At 46.6% G+C, this 25,001-nt stretch overlaps 1 protein-coding gene across 1 annotated transcript in view; it reads right to left on the bottom strand.

The window, feature by feature from the left end:
- The window catches only part of tnk2a (tyrosine kinase, non-receptor, 2a), a 27,696-nt gene continuing 2,695 nt past the window's right edge, over positions 1–25,001 (bottom strand). The window contains exons 3-21 of the mRNA XM_056299300.1: positions 23,552–23,714; positions 21,135–21,205; positions 20,254–20,460; positions 19,012–19,161; positions 18,398–18,493; positions 15,707–15,888; positions 13,525–13,651; positions 12,403–12,549; positions 11,895–11,989; positions 10,638–10,832; positions 9,288–9,379; positions 8,853–8,897; positions 8,483–8,718; positions 7,974–8,177; positions 5,582–6,213; positions 3,737–3,881; positions 2,844–2,939; positions 2,467–2,594; positions 1–174 (exon numbers count right to left, since the gene is read on the bottom strand). Coding sequence (XP_056155275.1) covers positions 168–174; positions 2,467–2,594; positions 2,844–2,939; positions 3,737–3,881; positions 5,582–6,213; positions 7,974–8,177; positions 8,483–8,718; positions 8,853–8,897; positions 9,288–9,379; positions 10,638–10,832; positions 11,895–11,989; positions 12,403–12,549; positions 13,525–13,651; positions 15,707–15,888; positions 18,398–18,493; positions 19,012–19,161; positions 20,254–20,460; positions 21,135–21,205; positions 23,552–23,714 — 3,018 coding nt within the window. The 3' untranslated portion in view covers positions 1–167. The remainder of the gene's footprint in view (positions 175–2,466; positions 2,595–2,843; positions 2,940–3,736; positions 3,882–5,581; positions 6,214–7,973; positions 8,178–8,482; positions 8,719–8,852; positions 8,898–9,287; positions 9,380–10,637; positions 10,833–11,894; positions 11,990–12,402; positions 12,550–13,524; positions 13,652–15,706; positions 15,889–18,397; positions 18,494–19,011; positions 19,162–20,253; positions 20,461–21,134; positions 21,206–23,551; positions 23,715–25,001) is intronic.

The raw sequence follows: 25,001 nt of genomic DNA, 5'->3' as shown, positions 1-25,001 counted from the left end.
ATCATGCACCTGTATTGAAAGGCGGGTAACAGCAGGGTCTGGTATTCACAGTAATGATACATGAGGGATGTGAATGATCTCTGCGTCACAGTGAGTCATTCGCTCGGTCGGTTTCATCCGGAGTCATGGTGAGCCGGTGAGCCGTGAGACGGATCAGTGTCCTCTTGTCACTTCCTGTGAGAGAGAGAGACAAGATAACCAAGCGGACTTTCAGAAACTGCACAAGTCAGACTGTTCCCTAGTTGTTTCTTTTTTGGGGACCCCGGGGACCCCCCCCCCCCGATTGTACTTGACCAATTACCCCACCCTTCCGAGCCGTCCCGGTCGCTGCTCCACCCCCTCTGCCGAGCCGAGGAGGGCTGCGGACTACCACATGCCTCCTCCCATACATGTGGAGTCACCAGCTGCTTCTTTTCACCCGACAGTGAGGAGTTTCACCAGGGGGATGTAGCGCGTGGGAGGATCACGCTATTCCCCCAAGCCCAACAGGCGCCACGACCGATCAGACGAGGCGCTAGTGCAGCGACCAGGACACATACCCACATCCGGGGACGCCCAACCAAGCCGGAGGTAACATGGGGATTCGAACCGGCATCCCCGTGTTGGTAGGCAACGGAATAGACCGCCACGCCACCCAGACGCCCGGGCCTCAGATTTTTACTCAAACCCGCGGGCATTGCCTGAACCGAGCCTGACAATGGTGTGTGAATTTGATTTTAAATCCCCCCCTCAAGCAATCAATATACACAATATACACAACAATTTGTAGTCTCTGTTGTTTAAATATCTTCCCTTCTATCCTTGTATCATTCAATTTAGAATCCAAAATCAGAAAACCAATAACGGGCTGGGGTTTTTTTTTCTTGTTTTGATTTTGTTCTGAAGTTGAAAGTATATAACGTGAGAAATTGGGATATTTGTCGTCTTCGATTTCGTCATTTAACATTTCCAATTTGTTGTGACCAGGAAGTTATTGACTTTTTTTTTGTTCTCTGGTGTGCCTGGAGAGCCGTGACAGTTCAGTAAAGTTGGAAATATATTCACAGATTCGAACTCCCGGATCAATAACTCAGGAGCGAAACGTTGTTAAAACATCAACGATGCCTCTTTCCTACCATAGTAAGGTAGACAACGGGCCCCAGCTTAACTTTCACCAGAACGGGTCGTCCTCCGACCTGGACACAACACTGGTCTCCAAGTACAGCCGGCTGTCAGGCGAGTACACAGGGACCGTCTGAAAAGTGCAGCACCGAAAAAAAATACTACAAAAATATTCAACAACTTCACTCTTATACAGTGTAGTGTCCCCACAACCCCATCACACATCAGTGGTCTCCTGCTGGTTATACAAATATCCCATTTTCTCGTGTTATAACTTCAGAACCAAATCAAAACAAGGAAAAACAGCCCGTTATTGGTTTTCCGATTTCCGATTCTAAATCGGATATGAAATGATGGAATGATACACGGATACCTGTCCTCTGAACAAAACTCATACTATTTCCAAAATATTTAATAAAAAAAATAACATTAAAATGAATGATCCTTTAGGGTTGGGTTAGGGTGAGGGTTAACCCTCAGGAAGGAATGTGAATCCATTTGGGCTGGTTTATTTTAAATTTAGAGAAAAGAGGGTGCAGAGAAAAGATGACGTGGCAATTTATTCTTTTAATTCCCCAAGAATTTTTTTTCCGAATTGCTCCACAAGGCCAAGGTACAGGGCCTGCCATACGTCACCTCCGCCTGCTGTAACATCTGCTTGGCCAGATGTTTTCCTTTTGTCTGTTTTCTTCTTTTGTCATTTACCTCTTTTTATCGTCGCACTTTCACCTAATGTATCAGAATCAGAAACACTGTGTCGTGTCATTTCACGCACTTACGCACACGAAATGAAATGGCACATTGTTTCCCACAGCCCACAGCAGTGCAACACAAAGACAAAAACACATATCCAAAAACTACAAGGACACATATATCCAAACTAACGCATGCATATATCTAAACTTAACAACAAAAAAAATCTCTGTCCAAGAGGACGAACGCCAGCCAGGATGACTGTCAGAACTGCCGGTCTGCATGGGCTAGCAGTTAGCTTAGCCTGCCCCGCTTCCGCGTCCTGTCAGACCGCCCTCGGTGTTTCCTCTTCAGGCACAGCTCCAAGCAGGGCCGTGGTCCCTGGGCCCACAGGACGCAGCAGACCAAGCTCTCCCAGCCATCAAACGAAGACACAAACTTAGATGCAGATGTGGACAAAGACACTGCGTTGACGGTTCTGGGTGAGGCCGCCACAAACGTGAATTCACGCCGCCATCTTCCCACAGCGGTACTGGATGAGGCCGCTGCTGATGTGAATTTGTGCCGCCATCTTCCCACACTTTTACCTTACCAAAGTAAAGTGCTTTGCATCTTAATGGACAGAATGTGCTACACAAAGGAAGCTGGACTGATGATTGTGTATCTTAGTACCTGTTGTGGTGCGGCCCGTATGTGTCCAGCATGAGAGTGCTGGCCTGCTCAAGGTTCCACTGACAGTTCTCCAGAACTTCCTGACAGTCCGCTCTGGACCTTAATCCCAACCGGAACAACTGCTCCACCTATATATAGCATACATGCAAGCACACACACACACACACACACACACACACACACACACACACAAAGGGACGTTAGATACAGAACAAGAGTGCTCCATCAAAACAAAACATCCTGTAGAAGTGGGCTGGGCACATTTTTAGGTCTCCATTCATAACCCAAAGAAAGCAAGATAACAGGTAAATAAGCAAGTGTACTGACTGACAGACTGACAGACAGACAGACAGACAGAGACTGATGTTTAAGTTCACCTTCAAAAAGCGGACAGCCTGAGACACACTCCAGTTGTGGCTTTGCAAAGCAGACATGCACTCCTCTACTGTCACACCGTGGACGGACCCCTGGACCTGTCAATCAATTCATGAAGCAACATTGAGCGGTCATAGCACACACACACTGCATGTAACCTATGGCTAAAGCCATGCTACACACTATCCCAAACTCATTCTTCTCTGCAGCTAGTTAACAAGTCAAGAGCTGAACCAAAACATCCCGCCGTGAACCCACAATGCACTGCCCTCGTGTCCTGACTTCCTCATTTTGGTTTTGATCAACAACAACAAAAAAAAGCTGTGCCATAAAGAAAGTCACCTTGGTAGTTTGTAGTGTGAAGCGAAACCAACCTAATACAATATAACAGTGTTGTAGACTTTGGTAGATACATTAAAAAAAATCTTTTTTTTTTTGGTATATTCTTTCTAGATAGTCTCACCACCTGTTGGTCTTAAAACTATTAGAACATTCCTGGAAAGCTGTGTCACACCAAATCACATTTCTTTTATCTGCAAACTAGGAGGGCAGCAAATCTTGAACTTGAAGAGTCAGTTGAACTTATTTTTTTAATGAGAAGAAATGCTTAAGCTATTATAGCTCAATGCTCTTTTATCTGCAAACTAGGAGGGCAGCAAATCTTGAACTTGAAGAGTCAGTTGAACTTATTTTTTTAATGAGAAGAAATGCTTAAGCTATTATAGCTCAATGCTCTCTTATCTGCAAACTGGGAGGGCAGCAAATCTTGAACTTGAAGAGTCAGTTGAATTTATTTTTTTTAATGAGAAGAAATGCTTAAGCTATTATAGCTCAATGCTCTTTTATCTCTGATGGCTCTCTCTCTCTCACCACACACACACACACACACACACACCTGTGTGATGCTCTGCTCCTGCTGCATGCTGGAAGCGGCGGTGCCTCCATTGTTGTTGTTGTAGGAGGAGTTTGGTTTGGCCCCACCCAGCTGTTGCTGCTGTTGCATCATGGGTTTGACTGCTGCCATGTTGGCTGCTCCATATCTGGTTATGGGCAAACACTTTTAAACCGTGGTCTTCTTTCAAAGTTATCGTAGTAACCCACCATGTGTGGTCAAGTATTTTGCAAGAACATAATTATAATAAAATAGAATAGTAATAAAGTCTATATCGGGGTGGGCAACATGATCCAGAAAGGGCCGTGTGGGTGCAGGTCTTTGTTCTAACCAAGCAGCTACACACCTGAGTCTACAAATCAAGGTCCTTAGCAAAGACTATTGGTTGACTAACAGAATCAGGTGTGTAACTGCTTGGTTGGAACAAAGACCTGCACCCACACCGGCCCTTTCTGGATCAGGGTTGCCCATCCCTGAATTATGCCCTTGCAAGTGCATTACACACATGGTATGAGGCAATAAACCTAATTATCTGCTGCATTCCTCTAGCCTGTCTGAATAAAGGCTTAGGATGTGACCACAACAGGTGCATTTTTGGCAGTGAGAAGCACCTACTCAGTGGGTTTGAAGCATTTTGTTAGCTATTTAGGGGCTATGGACACTGCGTTTTCTCCACCTGGCGCCTCGTGTTTTTGGAGAAACACCCTGAAGCACCTGAGATTGAACTCTAGCAGAAAAACGCTCTGCAACATTTTCTCTGCTGTCCAATCAAAGCAAAGAGGTGGGGGCGTCCGGGTGGCGTGGCGGTCTATTCCATTTTCTACCAACATGGGGATCGCCCATTCGAATCCCCGCGTTACCTCCTGGTTGCTGCACTAGCGCCTCCTCTGGTCAGTTGGGGCGCCTGTTCAGGGGGGAGGGGGAACTGGGGGGGAATAGCGTGATCCACCCATGTGCTACATCGCCCTGGTGAAACTCCTCACTGTCAGGTGAGAAGAAGCGGCGGCTGGCGACTCCACATGTATCGGAGGAGGCATGTGGGAGTCTGCAGCCCTCCCCGGGTCGGCAGAGGGGGTGGAGCAGTGACCGGGACAGCTCAAAAGAGTGGGGTAATTGGCCGGATACAATTGGGGAGAAAAAAAGGGGGGAAATCCCCCCCAAAAAGAAGCAAAGAGGTGGGCCTTGTCAGTTGAACTGTTTACAAAAAAAGAAAACCCAGACTGACTGCTGAGTCCATCAACTACTCGATTGACAGACTGTCACTTTCCAAAAGGGCTAAAACAATGCTCTCCACCTCTCCATTTTTATAGAAATAAATTGTATAAGTAATAAAAAGAGATATGTTGTTTAACAAAAATCAGTAATAAGTTAGATTTGTGGAGTTGTACAGGTAATTCACCTAACACGCTGGCTGCCTAGTTACAGCAAATGGGACTGACAAAAACATGCCCAGTTTGATCGGGATCGGGTTGTTGGGGGGGGGGGGGGGGACAATACAGTGTGCATCACATTAAAATACTCTCAAAGTGATCTCATTCTTGGGCTGCTAAAAAAAAAATGTATAAACAACTTCATTGGTTTAAGAATTTGCTAACTAGAAAGATTAGTTGGTATCTGGATATTGTAAAGTCATGAGTTGCTGCAAATTGTCATTGCTGCACATGCATTCACATCTGCATATCTTATCTAATAGCCACAGTCACTGTACAATTAATATGCATATCTGATATAAGTTGGTTAGGTTTAAATCATTAACCACTAATTATTAAAGTTTAGAAAGGAGTTCATGTGACTGGGTTTAAAGATTTGATTCACAGCACAGACTCTACAACATCTCACTTTCATCACCTTTCTAGGTACGCTGGCCGCTCCGGCAAAGGGGCGGGGATAGAACTCTGGGAGCTGTCCATCAATGGGGACAGGCCACGCCCCTCGGGGAATGATAGCGGGTCCAGTAAGGAGCTAGAAGCTGTTATCCGCGGCGGTTGGGAGGAGGGGGGATGGGAAGAGATAGGTGTGTTGGAGGAGGACAAGAAGGACCCCAGGGGGCTGACGGAGCTGAGTCCAGATGCCCGTCGTGGGGATACGGAGAGGGGTGGAGGTGGCAGGGCCAGAGGTGAGGAGGAGAGGGGAGGAACCAGAGGGAGTGGGGAGGAAGAGCGGGAGCCTGGCTGAGAGAAGGCATGGTCTCTGGGAGGGATCTGAGGAGGCAGGTCCTCCTCGTCGCCCAGGGAGATGGAGCTGGAGCGAATCTGCTGACGGGATGTGCGCATGGGCAGGGTCTGCTTGGACGGACGCAGGGGTGGCACCGGGGTGCGCGGAGGCAGCGTTGGGCGGTCTTCCAGTGAGGAGTTGAAAGAGGAAGGGGAGGATTGGGGAGGGAGGTAGATCTGTCGGTGGGGACCACAGGGGGCGAGGGGGAGGGGAGAGGAGGGAAGGGAGCGGCCTGCCATCATTGGAACCTGCAGCTTCACCATCACCTAGTCAATGGAAAGAGAGAAGAGAGGGAGAGAGAGAGAGAGACTTTTGATGACCCGTGTGGTTTTGCATGTGTGAATGCAGGGTTGCCGCTGTAGTTTTCAGTCACGAGCAGAATTAGAGTGAAACCAGTGAGAGCCCCACTGCAGACATTTAACTTTTGCAAGAAGAAAGTGATCAAAGAAGGTTGAATCAGTTCATCTGGGCACAACGTTTACTGACCGATACGTTTCATCACTCAACTAAGTGACGTCTCCAGTCTAAACTGACTGCAGGTGTCCCCACCCTTATAAACAACACAGTACAACACAGTTGCATAACGACCCAGCCCAACGACCAGTTTCATATGCAAATATGGGTGTGGCCATTAACTAGAGTTTCAATGGCCACGTGTACTATTCACAGAGGATTTGGGGATGTTTGCAATCACAGCATTGTGAGATGGCGACAGATGTACTCTTAGGGCCCCCCCCCCCTCAGTTCAGGGATGGTCGTTCCCTCTTAACATATCGATGGCCTCTTTGACTCCCCATTCAAACCAGCATTCCTCCCTCTCAAAGATGTGCACATCCTCATCCTTGAAAAGTGGCCACTGGCTCGTAGATGGTGTAGACTGCGGAGTCCTGGCCTGACGTGTAGCTCTCCTGTCTTGTGTCATTCTTTGGGCCAGCGTCTGTTTAGTTTCTCCAGTGTATAAGTCAAGGCAATCCAACTGGCACTTAACAGGGTACACTGTATTGCTCTGTTTGTGCCAGGGGACCCGATCCTTGGACCCCAAGGATTGGGTCCCCTGGCACACATCGGGTTTGTGCTGGGTCCCCTGGCCACGTCAGGCCAGGACTCCACAGTCTACACCATCTACGGGCCAGTGGTCACTTTTCAAGGATGAGGATGTGCACACCCTTGATAGAGAGGAACGCTGGTTTGAACGGGGAGTCAGAGGCCTCCTAAGTTAAGAGGGAACGGACCATCCCTGAACCGGGGGGGTATAAGAGTACATCTGTCGCCATCTTACAATGCTGTGATTGGAAACATTCCCAAACCCTCTGTGAACAGTACACGTGGCCATTGAAACTCTAGTTAATGGTCACACCCATATTTGCATATGAAACTGGTCGTTGGTTAAGCAACTGTATTGTTTATAAGGGTGGGGATACCTGCAGTCAGGGTCACTTAGCTGAGTGATGAAACGTATCTGCCAATAAACGTTGTATCCAGATGAACTGATTCAATCTTCTTTGACTTTTTCTTACCTGGATTATTGAGCGAGCATCAGGACAAAGTGATTTCAAATTGTACATCAACTTGAATGTTTATTCAATGACAGTGTAACAGCTGGTATCACCGTCTAGTGATGTAATGTTGCTTGCTAATATCAAATTTCAACATAAGGCAGTGTTAATTCAAATCTAACCTGAGCAAATGACTCTCAAACCTTGAGAGCCTTAATGCAACATGTGGGCAGAGGATTTACAAAATGCAATACAGGGAGGGCAAACCATCCTTTCCTTTGATGAAAAGCGATAATACCAGGTGTAAAAATGGTACTACTGTTTCTGTGTGTTGTCGTATGAACATTTATCTGAAGAATTAGGTCTGTGCACATACTAGATGTTCCCTATTTGCATTAATTTATGCCCTCATCTAGTCAGCAGAGAGTAAAATCAGTTTGGTGTGAGTATTGTGTGCATGCCAGTGTGTGACCTTAACCATCAGTTTGTGTTTTTTCTGCAGTCGTGTGTGTGTGCGTTCTTCTCGTTACCTCTCTCTGTAGCTCCTGGAAGAGGTCAGCTGACTGGGACTCACTCCTGCCTTCTACCACAGCACTGGGCGGGGCAGAGGCTTCCTCAGACAATCCCCTGTTAATAGAAAGCACCTCTTGGTCTTCTGATTGGTCCTCTGACTCAGCGGCAACCTCGTCATAAGCTGGCAGTGGAAGGGGCCAGTCCAAGATGGATGGAGTGTCCTGAGAATGGAGGGAATGAAAGAGTGAGTAGTGAGAGAAAGAGAAAAACAGAGAGAGAAAGATGAGAGAGATCTCATTTGTAAAATGTGGGATACTGTATAACTACTACCCATCCCTGTCTCACCTAGCATTTCTATTAAGTCCTTCTTTTAGCTCTTTTATAATGTTTTATGTCAATCTATAGCTTTGTAAAGCATTTTATGGCCTGGTTTTGTAAGGGGCTCTACATATAAAGTTTACTATTATTATTATTATCATTATTATAGTGTGTTATGTTATGTTATGTTATGTTATGTTACACGTACCTGCAGTGTGTCCTGATCCTGCTGTGCTGTTTCAGTAAGCGGAGAGGGCGTGGTTGAGCTGAAGCTGTCATCGGTGAAGTCAATGAGCGACACCTCGCTTTTGGCCATGCGTACGCCGGGCCCCTCCCAGGGGCGGAGCTTCAGGCCCAGAGACACACCCAGTCTCTTCAGCCCAGATGAAGCACTGCCGTCTTCCTCGTCATCATAGTCATCCAGCACGGAGTCGTAGAACGGCTCTAGTGATACGTATACATACACACACACACACGCATACACACAAACTATTAGTCAGTAAACAACCAAAGAAAAGATTGTTTTCCAGTTCATTGACTCTAGAGAGAGAAAGAGAGCGAGAGAGAGCTTCATTTACTCTTCAGTAGAACAGCAGGCTGAGGTGGACGAGGTGGAGGCTGCTCTGAAAGAAGAGGAGAGAGAAAAGATGAGTTTCAGCTGCTGGACAACATTTTTTGACCACTACTACTACAGTTACTACTAAAGCTACTACAACAACTACTACTTCTACTACTACTACTACTACTACTACTACAACTACTATTACTACAACTACAACCACTACTATGACAACTACTACTCCTAATGATACTGTTGTTTATACAGCCCTCTCATGATTCCTTTTCTTTCACAAGTTCTTTACAAATGAGCAAAAATACAAAAAGAAAAGCACGATGAAGAGACATCACATTAAAAGATCAGAAACTTAAAACTAAACCATCAGAGGGGTGCCAAATGCAGATAAGAAGGCCATTACATGATAGCACATTCGGTGTGTAGGAACATCACTTACTCTTGACGCGGTTGGGGAGCTTGGTGGGCCGAGCGGTGGAAGGGTCCATTCCTAGAATATCTGGGGGGTCCATGGGATTGCCCAAATACAAACTAGAGAGGGGGAAAAAATGGTAAAGAAGCAGAGTTAGTTAAATAATGGCAAAGGCAATAAACTAACACCATGTGCTTATTCTAAGATTGCACTTAGTTACAAAATAGAAAAGACAACAATTTTAAAAACAACAAACAAAATGGGCGCTGTAGTATAGACCATTGTGCACCTCGCCATCGGTGGCTTCTTAAATTGCTAGTAGACGAACTGGTAACTTCTAAATTGCCCACATTAAAAACCAGCACTTGTGCACTATTGCACTCTAGTGGTGTATGGCAGTAAAAGCCTCTCTGGATGGAGAACGTCAGTGATTTATTTAAGCAGCTAATAAGCACACCGCTGGACCAAAGCTATCAGCACGTTATTTGACTCTGCTCCATCAGTGTTGGATCTATATTCAAAACCCTATGAAATATTAAGCTGGTTTTTATATAATCATCATTGGATGCTTCCAGCACCTGAGCGAAAATGTGGCCCGAGTGGAGCGGTAGTCATCCTGAATGCAGCACGAACACTCCACAGAACAGGTTTGATTAACTTTGTGGCCATCTCAATTTTGAAAAAGCTTTGAGCTTACGGTGGTGATTAGGACCTGGACAATGCCCCAACCTTAAAATGAGTCAGTCTGCTAAAGCGTATGCAGGTGATTCATTCAGCTCGTATGTTCCCGATCATCCGTTCTTCTAAACTGTATGCGCATGGACAGCGTTTGCAACTGAAACGTCACAAATTAGATTCTGCCTCTCAAGCAAAATTACGGAATAGAGTTGTGAAGGCATCCTCGCCTCAACTATATCCAGACCTCAGCTTATCCTGTCTGAACCTTTTTTTATTCCTTTCTCTTTTTGTCATCCCAATTCTGGACATGCCCAATTCCCCTGTTCTTCCGTGACTGCACCATTGCATAATCCCTACGGTGGTTGGGTTGGGTGTAGACTAAGCCACATCCATCCTCTGCTACGCGTGAAGTTGCAAACCACTCATTTCCACATGCAAGGTGGAGGTTTCTGCAGGGAAACATAACAACATAACATGTGAAGATCCCTCGCGTCTATACAGGCACCCCACTACCAGGAGGAAGCGCAAATTGCAATGGCGGTACACATCACCCCTGCCAGCTCCCTAATCCATGAACTGTGATGCCGTTATATTTGTGATCAACTGCTGCTTTCCAAAACTGTTCACACAAATCCACTGGAATCTACCCTCCTTTTTTCATTCAACCAAGGACGAACATGAGGCCGGTCAGGTTTTAACCTGTCTATGCGGTCGGCGTGTCCCCAACTCCTGTGTGGGTCCGTGTCGCCATGTCCCGTGTGGATGAAGGAGTGTTTGAGTGGTCTGCTGATGTCGTGGGCGGACAGGCCGGCCACTGATGTCACCACATGGCGTGGAAACTGACCGACACGCAACGTTCGCCTGTTCTGCCCTCGCCACCAGTAGTGCTCTGCCCTACAAACGCACGAACACAGATATCAAGACAACACACACACACACACACAAATACATATATGAACCATACAAAATGTTTAGTATTCAACTTGTTCACTGCCCTGGATCCCCCCCCCTCCCCCCTTTTTCTTCTCCCCAATTGTATCCGACCAATTACCCCACTCTTCCAAGCTGTCCCGGTCGCTGCTCCACCCCCTCTGCCAATCCAGGGAGGGCTGCAGACCATCACATGCCTCCTCCGATACATGTGGAGTCGCCAGCTGCTTCTTTTCACCTGACAATGAGGAGTTTCTCCAGGGGGACGTAGCACGTGGGAGGATCACGCTATTCCCCCCAGTCCCCCCCCCCTCCGAACAGGCGCCCCAACTGACCAGAGGAGACGCTGGTGCAGCGACCAGGACACATACCCTCATCCGGCTTCCCACCTGCAGACAATCTTGGGATTGGGATTCAAACCTGTGATTCCATGCAATGGAATAGACCACTACGCTACCCGGATGTCCCCAGATTAGAGTAATCTTATTCCATCTTTCTTCTTCATGAATGATTTGATTTAAAGACATCATCGGGTCAGCAAGAATGTTTAGGATAAAATTCAGCAATACTTAGAACATCTTGAGGACATGAAGTCTAAATGATACCGGTGATGATCTGTTTTTCTTGTTCGGCTCGTCTCTTTAGTAGGAACACAGCCCACACACACAGTGGACAGACATTTCAATGGATGTTTGCCACATTTCCTCAGACACACTATTTCTGTGACAAGCCTGTACTGAGGCAGCAATTTAAGTAATTTAAGCAATTTTCCACAATGTAAGGAATGCTGTGGTAACAAAGGAACCATAGTCGATGGGAATGACCAGCCACACCTTACACTCCCGCAAATCAGAATACATAGACACACACGCACGCACACAAAGACATACACACACGCCTCAATAATTTTGTAACTCTTTTTTTTCTATCCAAATCACCGATTTGCAAATGAGACGACAACTTTTAATCTGCCAAATATCACTGCGCTGTCCCATGAGACATTCATATATGTAAACACACACTGACCTCCCCTCTATGATGGTGATGATGTCATTCAAGCCAATCTGGAGCTTGTCCTCCTCTTCAAAGTCCTGGAGCGCCCTCATGTCAGTGGGCATGGTCTGGAGGAGGAAGACACTCACTCAGCGTGAGCAAAGAGCCCCGGTTTGAATCCGGTGACTTATGATTATCATCAGCAAACATAGATAGACACACACGTCCACTGTAAGAATATATACACGCAATTCATTTGCTTTCAACCGGCTCTAAATTGAACTTCTTGTGTCCCTCACTGTACTGTACAGTGCTTTCTGACAAACGCGTTTTGTATCCAGTTGCATTACAGATAAATCTGATTTCCTTTATGGCATCCACTAAGCAAATCAGCTCGTTTTGAATCAGACTTTTAAGACCACTTTGGATTTAAACCCATCAACACTGATATGCATCTGATGGTAACCGTCTGTTAACAGTTCCTTTATCCATCCACCCTCTCTTGAATTGGATTAGGTTTTAATTGAATGAAGTGTCCTACCTCAAGCAGGAAGTCCCTGAGGGCAATAAAGGTCGGCCTGTCCTCTGGTTTGGGACTCCAGCACTGCAGCACCACGTTGTAGATGTCCTGGGGGCAGTCGTCCGGCTTGCACAGCCTCTCGGCCTCCACGTCCACCTTGTGGAGGATCTGCACACACAAGCATGTGAACACACATAAGCCACACATATGCAAAAAGACACACGTTTCCAAAAATGTATAGGCACACACATACATACATACAAACACAAACATATAGACATCCAGTAATACATGCAAAAGCACACACAGACGCACAAAAATCATAACCACACACGTGTGTGTGGCAAACAAGTACAAATCTCTTTAAAAGTACATCAAAATGTAATGCAGATAGTTGTAATTTTCAAAATTTTCAAAACAAAAGAGTCTGCAAATTTTTTTTTGGGGGGGGTTCCCCTCTCCCCTCCCTTTTTCTCCCCAATTGTATTTGGCCAATTACCCCACTCTTCCGAGCCGTCCCGGTCGCTGCTCCACCCCCTCTGCCGATCCTGGGAGGGCTGCAGACTACCACATGCCTCCTCCGATACATGTGGAGTCACCAGCCGCTTCTTTTCACCTGACAGTGAGGAGTTTCACCAGGGGGGCGTAGCACGTGGGAGGATCACGCTATTCCCCCCAGTTCCCCGTCCCCCCGAACAGGTGCCCCGACCGAGTAGGGGAGGCGCTAGTGCCCCGACCAGGACACATACCCACATCCGGCTTCACACCCGCAGACACAGCCAATTGTGTCTGCAGGGACGCCCGACCAAGCCGGAGGTAACACAGGGATTTGAACCGGCGATCCTGTTCATTCGTGTTGGTAGGCAACGGAATAGACCAACACGCCACCCGGACGCCCAGTTCAAATCTATTTGAACGTACGTCAAAATGTAATGCAGATTGTTGTAATTTTCAAAACAAAAGAGTCCGCAATTTTTTTTAAGATTCTGCAAAGGTGCTTTCTGGCAAGGCATTCTAGTGCTGTACAAAATTCCTAGAAAGAGTCAGTCAATGACAATCATTCCTCCTTTATTCAAACTTTGTTTTCTCCCCCGTGTGTCCAGATCGATCACGTAGTGTGTGGGTGTGTGTGTGTTTCAGTACTTGGCTCCCATTGAGGCCCAGCCACGGTTCCTGTCCATGTGAGAACATCTCCCATAGAGTGACTCCAAACATCCATGTGTCAGAAGCATGAGAGAAAGTACGGGACTTGAGAGACTCTGGAGCACACCTAGAGAGACAGACAGACAGACAGACAGACAGACAGACAGACAGACAGACAGACAGACAGACAGACAGACAGACAGACAGACAGACAGACAGAGAAAGGAATAGGTTATACACAAAGCAAATAAATAAATACACTGCTGTCGTAGGGTCTGAAGCTGTTTTGCCACACATCGTATTGGCTTCTGCAGACTTCCCCAGCACACGGGATGAAGATGTGATTTCTTTCCGTACCGTGGACCCACGTCGTTAGTCCGCTGTAAAGATGCACAGCTTTGACATTTTTGCTGATAAGTGATCATTTCTATGGTCAGTTTGGCCGATACCAATACTACTAATACTGAATTTTCCTTCTTTTTTTTAAATTTTGATATGCTTTATTAATCCCCAGGGGGAAATGAGGTTCTGCATTTAACCCATCCTAGTTGTGTAGCGAGGAGCATTGGGCAGCCGCCGTGCTGCACCCGGGGACCAACTCCAGTTCATCTTGCCATGCCTCGGTCAGGGACACAGACAGGAGTATTAACCCCAACATGCATGTCTTTTTGATGGTGGGGGAAACCGGAGCACCTGGAGAAAACCCACCGCAGACATGGGGAGAACATGCAAACTCCACACAGAGGACGACCTGGGATGACTCCCAAGGCTGGAAAACCCCGGGGTTTGAACCCAGGACCTTCTTGCTGTGAGGCGACAGCACTAACCACCGGGCCACCCCTTATTATACTGTACCCGTTATGCTTGGTCTTATAAACACTGATTTATTAGTACCTGTCCTGATTCATTACTAAACACAACATGGTTTACAAGCGTCTGCATTCACTGAAGGAGATGAACAGAAACAAAACATAGAACACTTAACGATTTTTTAAGCAAATTTTGGCCGACACCGATATCCTGACTAGTACTGACTGATACAAGTTTATCCATTAGGATAAACCCCTTGAGATGAACCATCTCATTTTCGAGGGGGTCTTAACATGCAATACAAACAAAATTGAAAAAAAAAATGAAATGAAGACATTAAAGTAATAGGAAAGAAAAAAACGAAACAACAATCAACAATTCAAAGACTCACTACAACTAAGACAAGCAGCACAGAAACATCAGACATATGAATACACCGGTGAACACACCCATTAGATGGCCACAGAGATGCCGTGAACAAATACTTGCCCAGCAGAACTATAGTAGAGAATAAAGAATATGGAAAATATATAGAAAAAATATATATAGAATATAGAAGGGTATCTGCCGCCCAATGACTGCTGGGATAGGCTCCAGCATCCCTGTGACCCTTAGAGCAGGACAAGCGGTTTGGATAATGGATGGATGGAATATAGAAAATACAGTGTATTGTATACAGGTATAGCATCATCTGAAACATGTACAGTTTATCTCACAATAAGTAGACAAACCATTTTTAAACATGTGAAATGATGTCAAGGATCGTATGTTTGAAGGTAAGTTATTCCAGTCTGAAGGAGCCTTAAACATAAATGCTTTCTTTCCTACTGCTGTTCTGACTGTAGGAATGGAGAAGAGGTATTGTGTAGGATGCCTCAAGGGATATATTGAGGAATATGGTACCAAAACCTGCTGTAGTTAATCAGGATAGTTGAAATGTACACATTTAAAGATGAATTGCAGTCTCTTCTCAATATATTGTGCACAAGCCGAGCCAGGGTAAACACAGGCTTTAAAAGCCTGTTTGATATGCTTTTGTTCCCTGTCTCAAGACTTCATCCATGGCGGCACAGTGGCCCTGTGGTTAGTGCTGTCGCCTCACGGCAAGAAGGTAGCCTACTGGGCTCGAACACAGTTAACTAATGGAAAAGCAGCGGTATTTGGGGTCCTGAGGAACAACGGCCATAATAGCATACTTCAATAGGACACACAAGGTTGTTGGTGGCGCATTAGAAACTGTGCTATATGAACCTACAACGGATTTGGACCCGTGAACTTGGGGTTACAAGATATTCTCTGCTACCTACTGGGTTGTTTTGCGATTCGTCTGTCAAGGGAGGCAGAATCTAGTGGAGCGCCGATCCATCCTTACCATGCGAAGGGGACCTTGTGGCTCTCCTCCATGACATAGTGGTCTGTGTGAGTGGGCAGCGCCCTCATCAGTCCAAAGTCTCCGATCTTCACCTGGTCATTGGTGGACAGCAGCACGTTCCGGGCCGCCAGGTCCCGATGGAGGAAACGCCGCTGCTCTAAGTAGGCCATGCCACACGCCACCTTCAAACACACACACACACACACAGACACACAGATACAAACACAAACACACTCCCATTTGCTATACTGCCGAAATGAAGGATTTCTCTTCCAAGCCAAATATCCACTGTCAATAAAATCAAATAGGCATGTAGGGCAGGTGAATCGGCTGTACTAAATTGTCCCTGGGTGTGAATGTGTCGGCCCTGTGATGGACTGGCGGCCTGCCCAGGGTGTCTCCCCACATGCCGCTCAATGACTGCTGGGATAGGCTCCAGCATCACACGACCCTAATTAAGATAAGCCGCTTGGATAATGGATGGATGGATGGATGGATGGGTGAAATAAAATCAAGCCTCCTACCCTCACAAAATTATTTCCTCCTTCAAAATACACAAGTGCTTGTTATTAAATAATCTTACATTTTAATAAGTTTAAGAAATGTGCTTACCAGTAATGTTTTGGACAGTATAATCATACAACTGCTCGTTTTCAAAAGCTGGAGCGACTTAAATCTCCCCAAATTGGGCATTTGTTGTCTTGGAATGGAACCGTTCATGCATTTCCAAATGTGGTGGATCCTGACCTGTCATTCTTGTACAGATTTGCATAGATACTCCTGTGACAGCCACTCTCGCAAAAAGATTTTTTTTTTAAATCCACAAATTTGCACCAAGTAATGGCATTCTACTAACTATGTGCAGTCTCTATGTTTATGCATAAAGCTTAGGGACCTTGGTCTTTGTAATTCCATCTTTATGTGGGTATATGACTTTCTGACAGGCAGACCTCAGACAGTGAGAGCAGGTACCAGCTACTCATCTACCACAGTTCTCCACACAGGAGCGCCGCAGGGTTGTTGTCTTGAGCCCTTACTCTACAGTGTGTTCACACACAACTGTGTTGCCCAGTATCATAACAGCACAGTGACATCACAGATGACACCACAGTAATCGGACTGATAAATGACAACAATGAAGATGCCTGTAGCAAGGAGGTGAGGGACCTATCCATATGGTGTCAAGATAACAAGCCCTCCCTAAATGTTGAGAAAACAAAGCAGATAATTGTTGATTTTAGGAAGTCCAAAACAGTTCAGACACCCGTTTACTTCAACAGTGGCCCTGTTGAAATTGTGAAGTGCATCAGATTTTTAGGCATTCAGATCTCAGACTCTCTCTCCTGGTCTCTAAACACCAGCGGTATCATTAAGAGGGCACAACAGAGACTATACCTTCTGAGAAAACCCTGGTCAATTTCTTTTTTTTCCTTTTTTTTAACCCCCCCCCTTTTCTCCCCAATTGTATCCGGCCAATTACCCCACTCTTCTGAGCCGTCCCTGGTCGTTGCTCCACCCCCTCTGCTGAGTGGAGTCGCCAGCTGCTTCTTTTCACCTGACAGTGAGGAGTTTTACCAGGGGGACGTAACGCATTCCCTTCCAGCTCCTCCTCCCCCCTGAACAGGCACCCAGACCGACCAGAGGAGGTGCTAATGCAGCGACCAGGACACATACCCACATCCGGCTTCCCACCCGCAGACACGGCCAATTGTGTCAGTAGGGATGCTCGACCAAGCCAGAGGTAACACAGGGATTCGAACCGGTGATCCCCACGTTGGTAGGCAATGGAATAGACCGCTACGCTACCCAGGCAACCTAACCTTAGTCAATTTCTATCAGACTACCACAGACAGCGTCCTTACTGGAAGCATACTGGTGTCGTTTGGAAACCTGACTGAACAGGACCACAAACTGAGAAGGATAGTAAAAACATCACAGGAGCAGCACTGCCACAGCTTCAGGACATGTACACCACCCGTTGCAGAAGGAAAGCCCTGAGTATGATGGAGGACACCATCCACCCAGCACATGGCCTGTTCTCTTCCCTCAGGACAACGCTTTCAAGCATCAGAGCGCCGACCAGCCGCCTCAGTTTTTACCCCAGGCAGTCAGAATAATGAACAGTAGGCTCCGTACATAAACTTTAGTGATTTATTATTTTGTGGGATTTCTGATTTATGGTTTTTGTTGTTATTCATTATTTCTTTATATATAGATTTAAGGGCAGAGAGAGCCAGGGCACGTGCATTTCACTGCAATTGAAGGTACATGGTACTTTTTATATGTATATGACAATAAAGTGAATGTGACTTGTTTTGGTGTATTTTTTTTATGTCACATCAAATCCAGGTTTATTTGTCAAATTCACAGTAATAGAGCAGCGCAGCAGCAGCCGGCAGTTAAATGCTTTGTCTACAAGCTCACTAAAGTAACCACAATATTATCAAACACACAATTTTGGTAAGAACACATGCATATGAACCACAGTAGAGTAATGCAATCAAAATATTAAAATAAACTTACCGTGTAAATAAATGCAAATATGAATGTTATGCAACACTTGAAACAGTGTTTTAAGGTGTTGTCGTTTAAACAACATCTACAATACGGCAGCAACAATATGGAGACAAATAAATGAATATTGTGGATTGTATGTTTTGTTGTTTTACACTGTGCTCCATTAGGACTGACCTGTACGGTGTAGCCACACAGAGAGGAGATGAGGATGTGACCCTGTCGCTTCCTGAGACGATCCAACAGAGAACCCAGAGGAGCCAGCTCTGTTACCTGCACACACACACACACACACACACACACACACACACACACACACACACACGAGTGCATGCATGCACGCACACACACAAATAAATACACACAGATGCACACATAAATGCAGATGCATACACACCTACATACTAGTGGAGAAATGTAATATGGTCATATATGATATTTGTTTAATGTGATGTGGTGCATGTAGTTATATCATTTCAACAGTAGGTGGGAGTATTGGGGTACAAATATATTTAGGTGAGCTCAACGAAAACAATGATCGGGTGTAGCTAATTGCACACATATTTAGAGCACGTGCACACAGACCCACACAGAGTTTATAAACATACACACACATGCAAACACAAACACAAATGTACATATATTTGCATATGTGTGCCTGTTTATTTGCATTTGCGTGTCTGTGTGTTTGTATTTATCTATGAGCTTGTGTGTGTATGAGAGAGGGAATGAGGGAGGGAGAGAGAGAGAGAGAGAGAGAGAGAGAGAGAGGGAAAGAGAGAGACTCTCACCATCTTCATGGGCTGTGTGAGCACTATGCCATGGAGGCGGATGAGGTTCTGATGGTTGAGGGAGTGCATGGCGTTCACCTCTCTGATGAAGTTGTCCAGACCCTCAGAGTCCAACACACCTCCCTTCAGACACTTCACTGCTACCGACAGCTAGAAAAAAAAAGAGAGAGGGAGAAAGTGACAGCACGAGAGAGACAGACAGACAGACAGACAGAGAGACGGGCAGGAAGAGAATAAAAGATGAAGAGGGAGAGAAAGAGGGTTGGAGGGATAGTCACAGAGACAGAAATGCAGAGAGAAAGTTGGGGTGGAGAGATGGAAGGGGAAGAGAGGAGTTAGAGGAAACGCTTCACCAGCTGATTTGACTAAACAGTCCTCCTCTGTCTGGGTGAAGGTGTGTTAATTAGGGAAATCAACTGGTGTTGGGTTGGGTTGTTAAGAAAACCGGCATACTGTACATACTGCTCTCCATGGATGTCAAAAGATAACAGCAGCAACCAGTATGACCTGGGCCTCACCTTCTCCAAGATAATTCCTCATTCTCTTTGTCTCTCTTTCTCTCATGAGTTCAGTTTCTCTATCTATCACTTTACTGACATGGTTATTAGACGGGCCCGACGTTGACCAAAACACTCCCAAAGATGCAAAGTTTTAAAAGTGTCATTAAAATCAGGACTTTCGGGGCATCCGGGTGCCGTGGTGGTCTATTCCGTTGCCTACCAACACGGGGATCGCTGGTTCGAATCCCCGTGTTACCTCCGGCTTGGTCAGGCGTTCCTACAGACACAATTGGCCGTGTCTGTGGGTGGGAAGCCGGATGTGGGTATGTGTCCTGGTCGCTGCACTAGCACCTCCTCTGTTCGGTCGGGGCACCTGTTCAGGGGGGGGGGGGACTGGGGGAAATAGCGTGATTCTCCCACGCTCTACGTCCCCCTGGTGAAACTCCTCACTGGGTGAAAAGAAGTGGCTGGCGACTACACACATATTGGAGGGGGCATGTGGTAGTCTGCAGCCCTCCCTGGACTGGCAGAGGGGGCGGAGCAGCGACCGGGGATGGTTCGGAAGAGTGGGGTAATTGGCACACAATCATTTTGCACATGAGAACTTAATTCCGACAGTAATCGAAAACTGATGGTGCATAATCACGCCGATTATTCAAAAGCCTCTTCGGATGGCAACCATCTTCAAGGTGTGTGTGTGTGTGTGTGTGTGTGTGTGTGTGTGTGCATGTGTGTGCCTCACCACTCTGCCGTTGGGACCAGTCCACTCTCCCCTCCGGACCACTCCAAAGGAGCCGTCTCCCAGGCGCTCAAACAGCTGAAGCTCCGCCTCTCGGATCAGACAGGTGAGCGAGGCGCTCGGTTCGCCGTTGGGCGGGACCAGGCCGGGCGACACCCCCTGAGCGTGAGGCTGCTGGGAGTCACTTTCAGGTCGCTTTCCTGGAAAAACCTGCTGACCCAGACGAAGAGACTACAGCTGAGAGTGATTCCACCTAGGGCTCACACAATTTATGGGGTTGTGCAGCGCGGCTTGCCATACTTTTGAGGTCGGGTGTGAGTTTATAAACTGATAGTAAGTAACATCAACCTGTATTACTACATTACTATTAGGTTATTACCCCATTAATGTTGCAATATTACAATTTTTAATCCAAATAACCATTCTATTGTTAGCGGGTTACCATATTGTTACCAAACTATTACTACGTGGTTTTGCCTCGATGCTTTCTTTAAATGTGCTTCTCCATTATCGCCCTTTGTTTTTGGCCCCTAATTACCCTGTTACATAAATTTCAGTCTAATATTACCCAGCTATACCTCAATATTACATGGTATTACTTAATTATCACCACTTTATTATCAAACTATTACCCCACTATTACCATATTATTACCAAGCTGTATGTAAAGTAATAAAATGCTGAGTTTTCTAACCGGACTTCAAAATGGGGTTAGAATTACATATAAATTCAGGATTCGGCTTGAGTCAGGCTTATACTGATGAGAGTTAAGATTTTGAGTTTGCCTAAGGGTTAAGGTAAATTTAAGGGTTGAGGTTCGACAGAAAGGGCTCCATTCTTAAACCAAGGGTGCTATTTGTGTTGAAGACGGAGTGGTACTGTACCTTGCTCATCCAGGACTTGCGTTTGTAGAGCGCCCTCCTCCTCTTGACGGCCTCCCACAGCCTCCTCTGACCTGAAGTACGGAATGGCAAACATTTGGGAAGTTTCACGTCAACAATAACGAGGATGAAACTGAAGCTCTTTCTAATCAAAAGTGACTTATCAGGAATACAAGAGTGAAGAAGGTTTAGATCGCCATCAGTATAACCACAGCTTAGTTTTTATCGGACCCGTGTTTTAGCACCTTATGGTGAAGATCCCACGCCTCTTACGGAGAGCAAAGTTAATTATCAGATCCATCCATTCATCCATTACCCAAGCCGCTTATCCCAATCGGGGTCACAGGATGCTGGAGCCTATCCCAGCAGTCATTGGGCGGCAGGCAGGGAGACACCCCGGTCAGGTCGCCAGGCCATCACAGGGCCGACAAATTCACACCTAGGGACAATTTAGTGTGGTCGATTCACCTGACCTACATGTCTTTGGACTGTGGGAGGAAACCGGAGCACCCGCAGGAAACCCACACAGACACGGGGAGAACATGCAAACTCCACAGAGAGAACGACCTGGGATGACCCCCAAGGATGGACAACCCCAGGGCTCGAACCCAGGACCTTCTTGATGTGAGGTGACCACGCTAACCACTGCGTCACCGTGCTGCCACTAATTATCAGATAACACGCTATATTCTGAAAAAAGCCATTTGCTGAGTTTCTTCAATTTTCCTCCCTCCAAATCACATGATCGACTCATCTCTCTATGGGGACAGCTGAACTTATTGATGTAGCTAGCATGGAGCTCATGGTTTAACCACGTAACCCACATCTGTGTGTTACATGGTTAAACTATGAGCTGGCGTATAACCACATCTGTGTGTTACGTGGTTATACGCCACCTTCAGCTCAACCTATCTAAGACTGAACTCCTTGTCATCCCAGCCAGTTCATCCTTATAACAACCGATCAATATCCAGCTCAGATCAACCCAACTCATGCCCCCAAAGTCTGCCCAAAACCTGGGTGTCAGGATTTATGACCAACTAACCATTAAGGTTCATGTGGCCTCGATTGCTCAGTCGTGCCGATTTGCCCTGTACAACATCAGGAAAATTAGACCCTACCTGTCTGAGCATGCAGCACAACTCCTGGTGCAGTCTCTTGTAATATCACGCCTTGACTACTGCAACTCCTTACTGGCAGGTCTCCCTGCATGCACTTTCAATCCTCTGCAAATGATCCAGAACACGGCAGCACATCTGGTCTTCAACCAACCCAAAACAGCACATATCACTCCGCTTGTTCATATCCCTCCACTGGCTCCCAGTAGCTGCCCGCATCAAATTCAAAACCTTGATGCTTGCTTACAAAACAGCAGCTGAAACGGCTCCCGCCGACCTGAACTCCCTCATTCAGGTCTACACTCAGTCCCGCTCACTACGCTCTGCCAATGAAGGCGCCTGGCATTTCCGCCACAGCGGGGCCCTAAGTCATTGGCCAGACTCTTCTCCTCTGTAGCTCTCCAGTGGTGGAACGAGTTACCAAACCCCATTCAATCCACTGAGTCCCTCTCCATCTCTAAGAAGAAGCTAAAGACCCAGCTCTTTCTCAAACACCTCCACACCCGATGGTATTAATAAAAATACCACACAAAAAAAAACACCTCTATGCACCCTATGCATTGCCTTTGTGCACTGTCTGTTGACACCTATGTCCTTGAACCTAGTTTTTTGGCACTTACTTGTGTTATTATCCCCTGACTAGATCCTTGCTTGTGTTGTATTAACTCTCAGAAGTACGTCGCTTTGGATAAAAGTGTCTGCTAAATTAAATTGTAACGTCCATCCATTAGCCAAACCGCTTATCCTGCTCTCAGGGTCACAGGGATGCTGGAGCCTATCCCAGCAGTCATTGGGTGGTAGGTGGGGAGACACCCGGACAGGCTGCCAGGCCAACACAGGGCCCACCCCCCCCCCCCACACACACACACACCCTAGGGACAATGTAGTACGGCCGATTCACCTGACCTACATGTCTTTGGACTGTGGGAGGAAACCAGAGCACCCGGAGGAAACCCACGTGGACACGGGGAGAACATGCAACTCCACACAAAGGACGCCCCCTCCCCACACACACATACACATGCACAGAGGACACAGAGGAGAACATTGTAACATCTGTGAGCTAATTGTTTTTGTCCAAATACAGCAGCAAAAATTCCACGTGGGTGTTGCGATGATGGCCCAAGGGAACTGGTCATTTTTAACCCTTTTTGGTGTGGAGTCTGAATGGGTCTTGCCCACAGCACCATATCCACACCCTCAGGATGCCCTCTGAAACAGTTTTTCCATCTTCATATGCACAAGTCTGTATTGCACAGTCCTTTCAAACTGCATTAGGGAGTCAAGTGTTCGAGCACCCACCTGGGCGCCCCATGCCGATTTTCTCCAGGTCCTCGTTCTTGACATAGTCGAAGTGGGACAGGCGTGTGACATTGAGCTCATCACGGATACGCAGGTAGTACTGCTGCAGCTGTACATCTGACAGCAGCTCCACCAGCCACTCTGTCCCTTCCTCACACTGCATCTACACACACACACACACACACACACACACACACACACGCAAGGCCACAGAGCATTAGCATTGCATCTTTGCAAGCACACAGTCAGTCACAAATGGTTACACATTGTATTGCATTCACAGAAACAAAAATTGTATACAAAGACATGCACTCACACAAAGAAACATATCCGTGTGTGTGCGCGCACAAAACTCACAAGTGTACCCACAGCATCACTCAAAAAAATAAAAATCAATGCTTCTCCTTCCACTCCACACAGACACCAACTTCAGACTTTTACCATTTGTCCTCCGACACCCTCTGCAATCCCCCTCTCCCTCTCCTCATCGTTCTCATCCTCCTCTTCCTCTCCTCTGGCGTAGGGGAGCCGCTGGTACATGTAACTCTCTCCCATGGTGGCTTTATCTATTCCTGTCCACCACCCTCTCTCTCTGGTTCTGTCTAGCGTCAGAGTGCTATTCGTAGGAGGCTAGCTGTACCGCTTCCAGTCTAGTTTGCTAATCTCCTCTCGGCTCCACGACCTTCGCCGACTCAATCACCATACACATACTCCCACGGGCAAGTGCACACAACCACACACACACATACACATACACACACATACACACACTCACATAGCAGGAGGCATTTGATACGAGTCTCACTACCACCATCTCCATGTATCAGCCAAGCTTTCTATAAGCCCTCTCTCTCTCTCTCTCTCTCTCTCTCTCTCGTCGCTCTTTCCGGAAAGCTGCTGACTCACAATTTGCAGGACACCTCCACAGTTTCCTTTACTTATCCTCTCTCACCCACTCTCTCTCTATCTCCCTCCCTCGCCCCCCCCCCTCGTTCTTCTCTCTCTCTCTAGCTCAGCATCCTAGCCCTCTGTCTAATGGTAAATAATTCAGCATCCCAGATGAGAGGATGACACTCAGAGAGAGAGAGTGAATGAGAGAGAGAGAGAGAGTAAGAGAGAGAGAGAGAGAGAGAGAGAGAGAGAGAACAAACGAGACAGAGGGATTTAGGGGGTTACAGTCAGATCTTGGATGGAGAAACGTGAAACAGAACAAACAGCATATAAAGATATGTGGCCAGAAGATTAGGCAACTGGATAAATGGACAAAGCCCACCAAAAGACAGACCAAAAGCCATTTGACTGTCTCCATCAAATACCAATTCAGTAACCATGACAACATTAGAGAGAGAGAGGGAGAGAGCGAGAGAGAAAAAGGGAGAGAAGCTGTTATCACCAGGTACATTTGAAAGGTTTGCATATGGGTTTTCACATCCGTGTGTGTGCACCTTTG

This window comes from Lampris incognitus, chromosome 19 (genome assembly GCF_029633865.1).
Source record: "Lampris incognitus isolate fLamInc1 chromosome 19, fLamInc1.hap2, whole genome shotgun sequence".
Lineage (NCBI taxonomy): Eukaryota > Metazoa > Chordata > Actinopteri > Lampriformes > Lampridae > Lampris > Lampris incognitus.
This window is presented reverse-complemented; position numbering and strand designations above follow the sequence as displayed.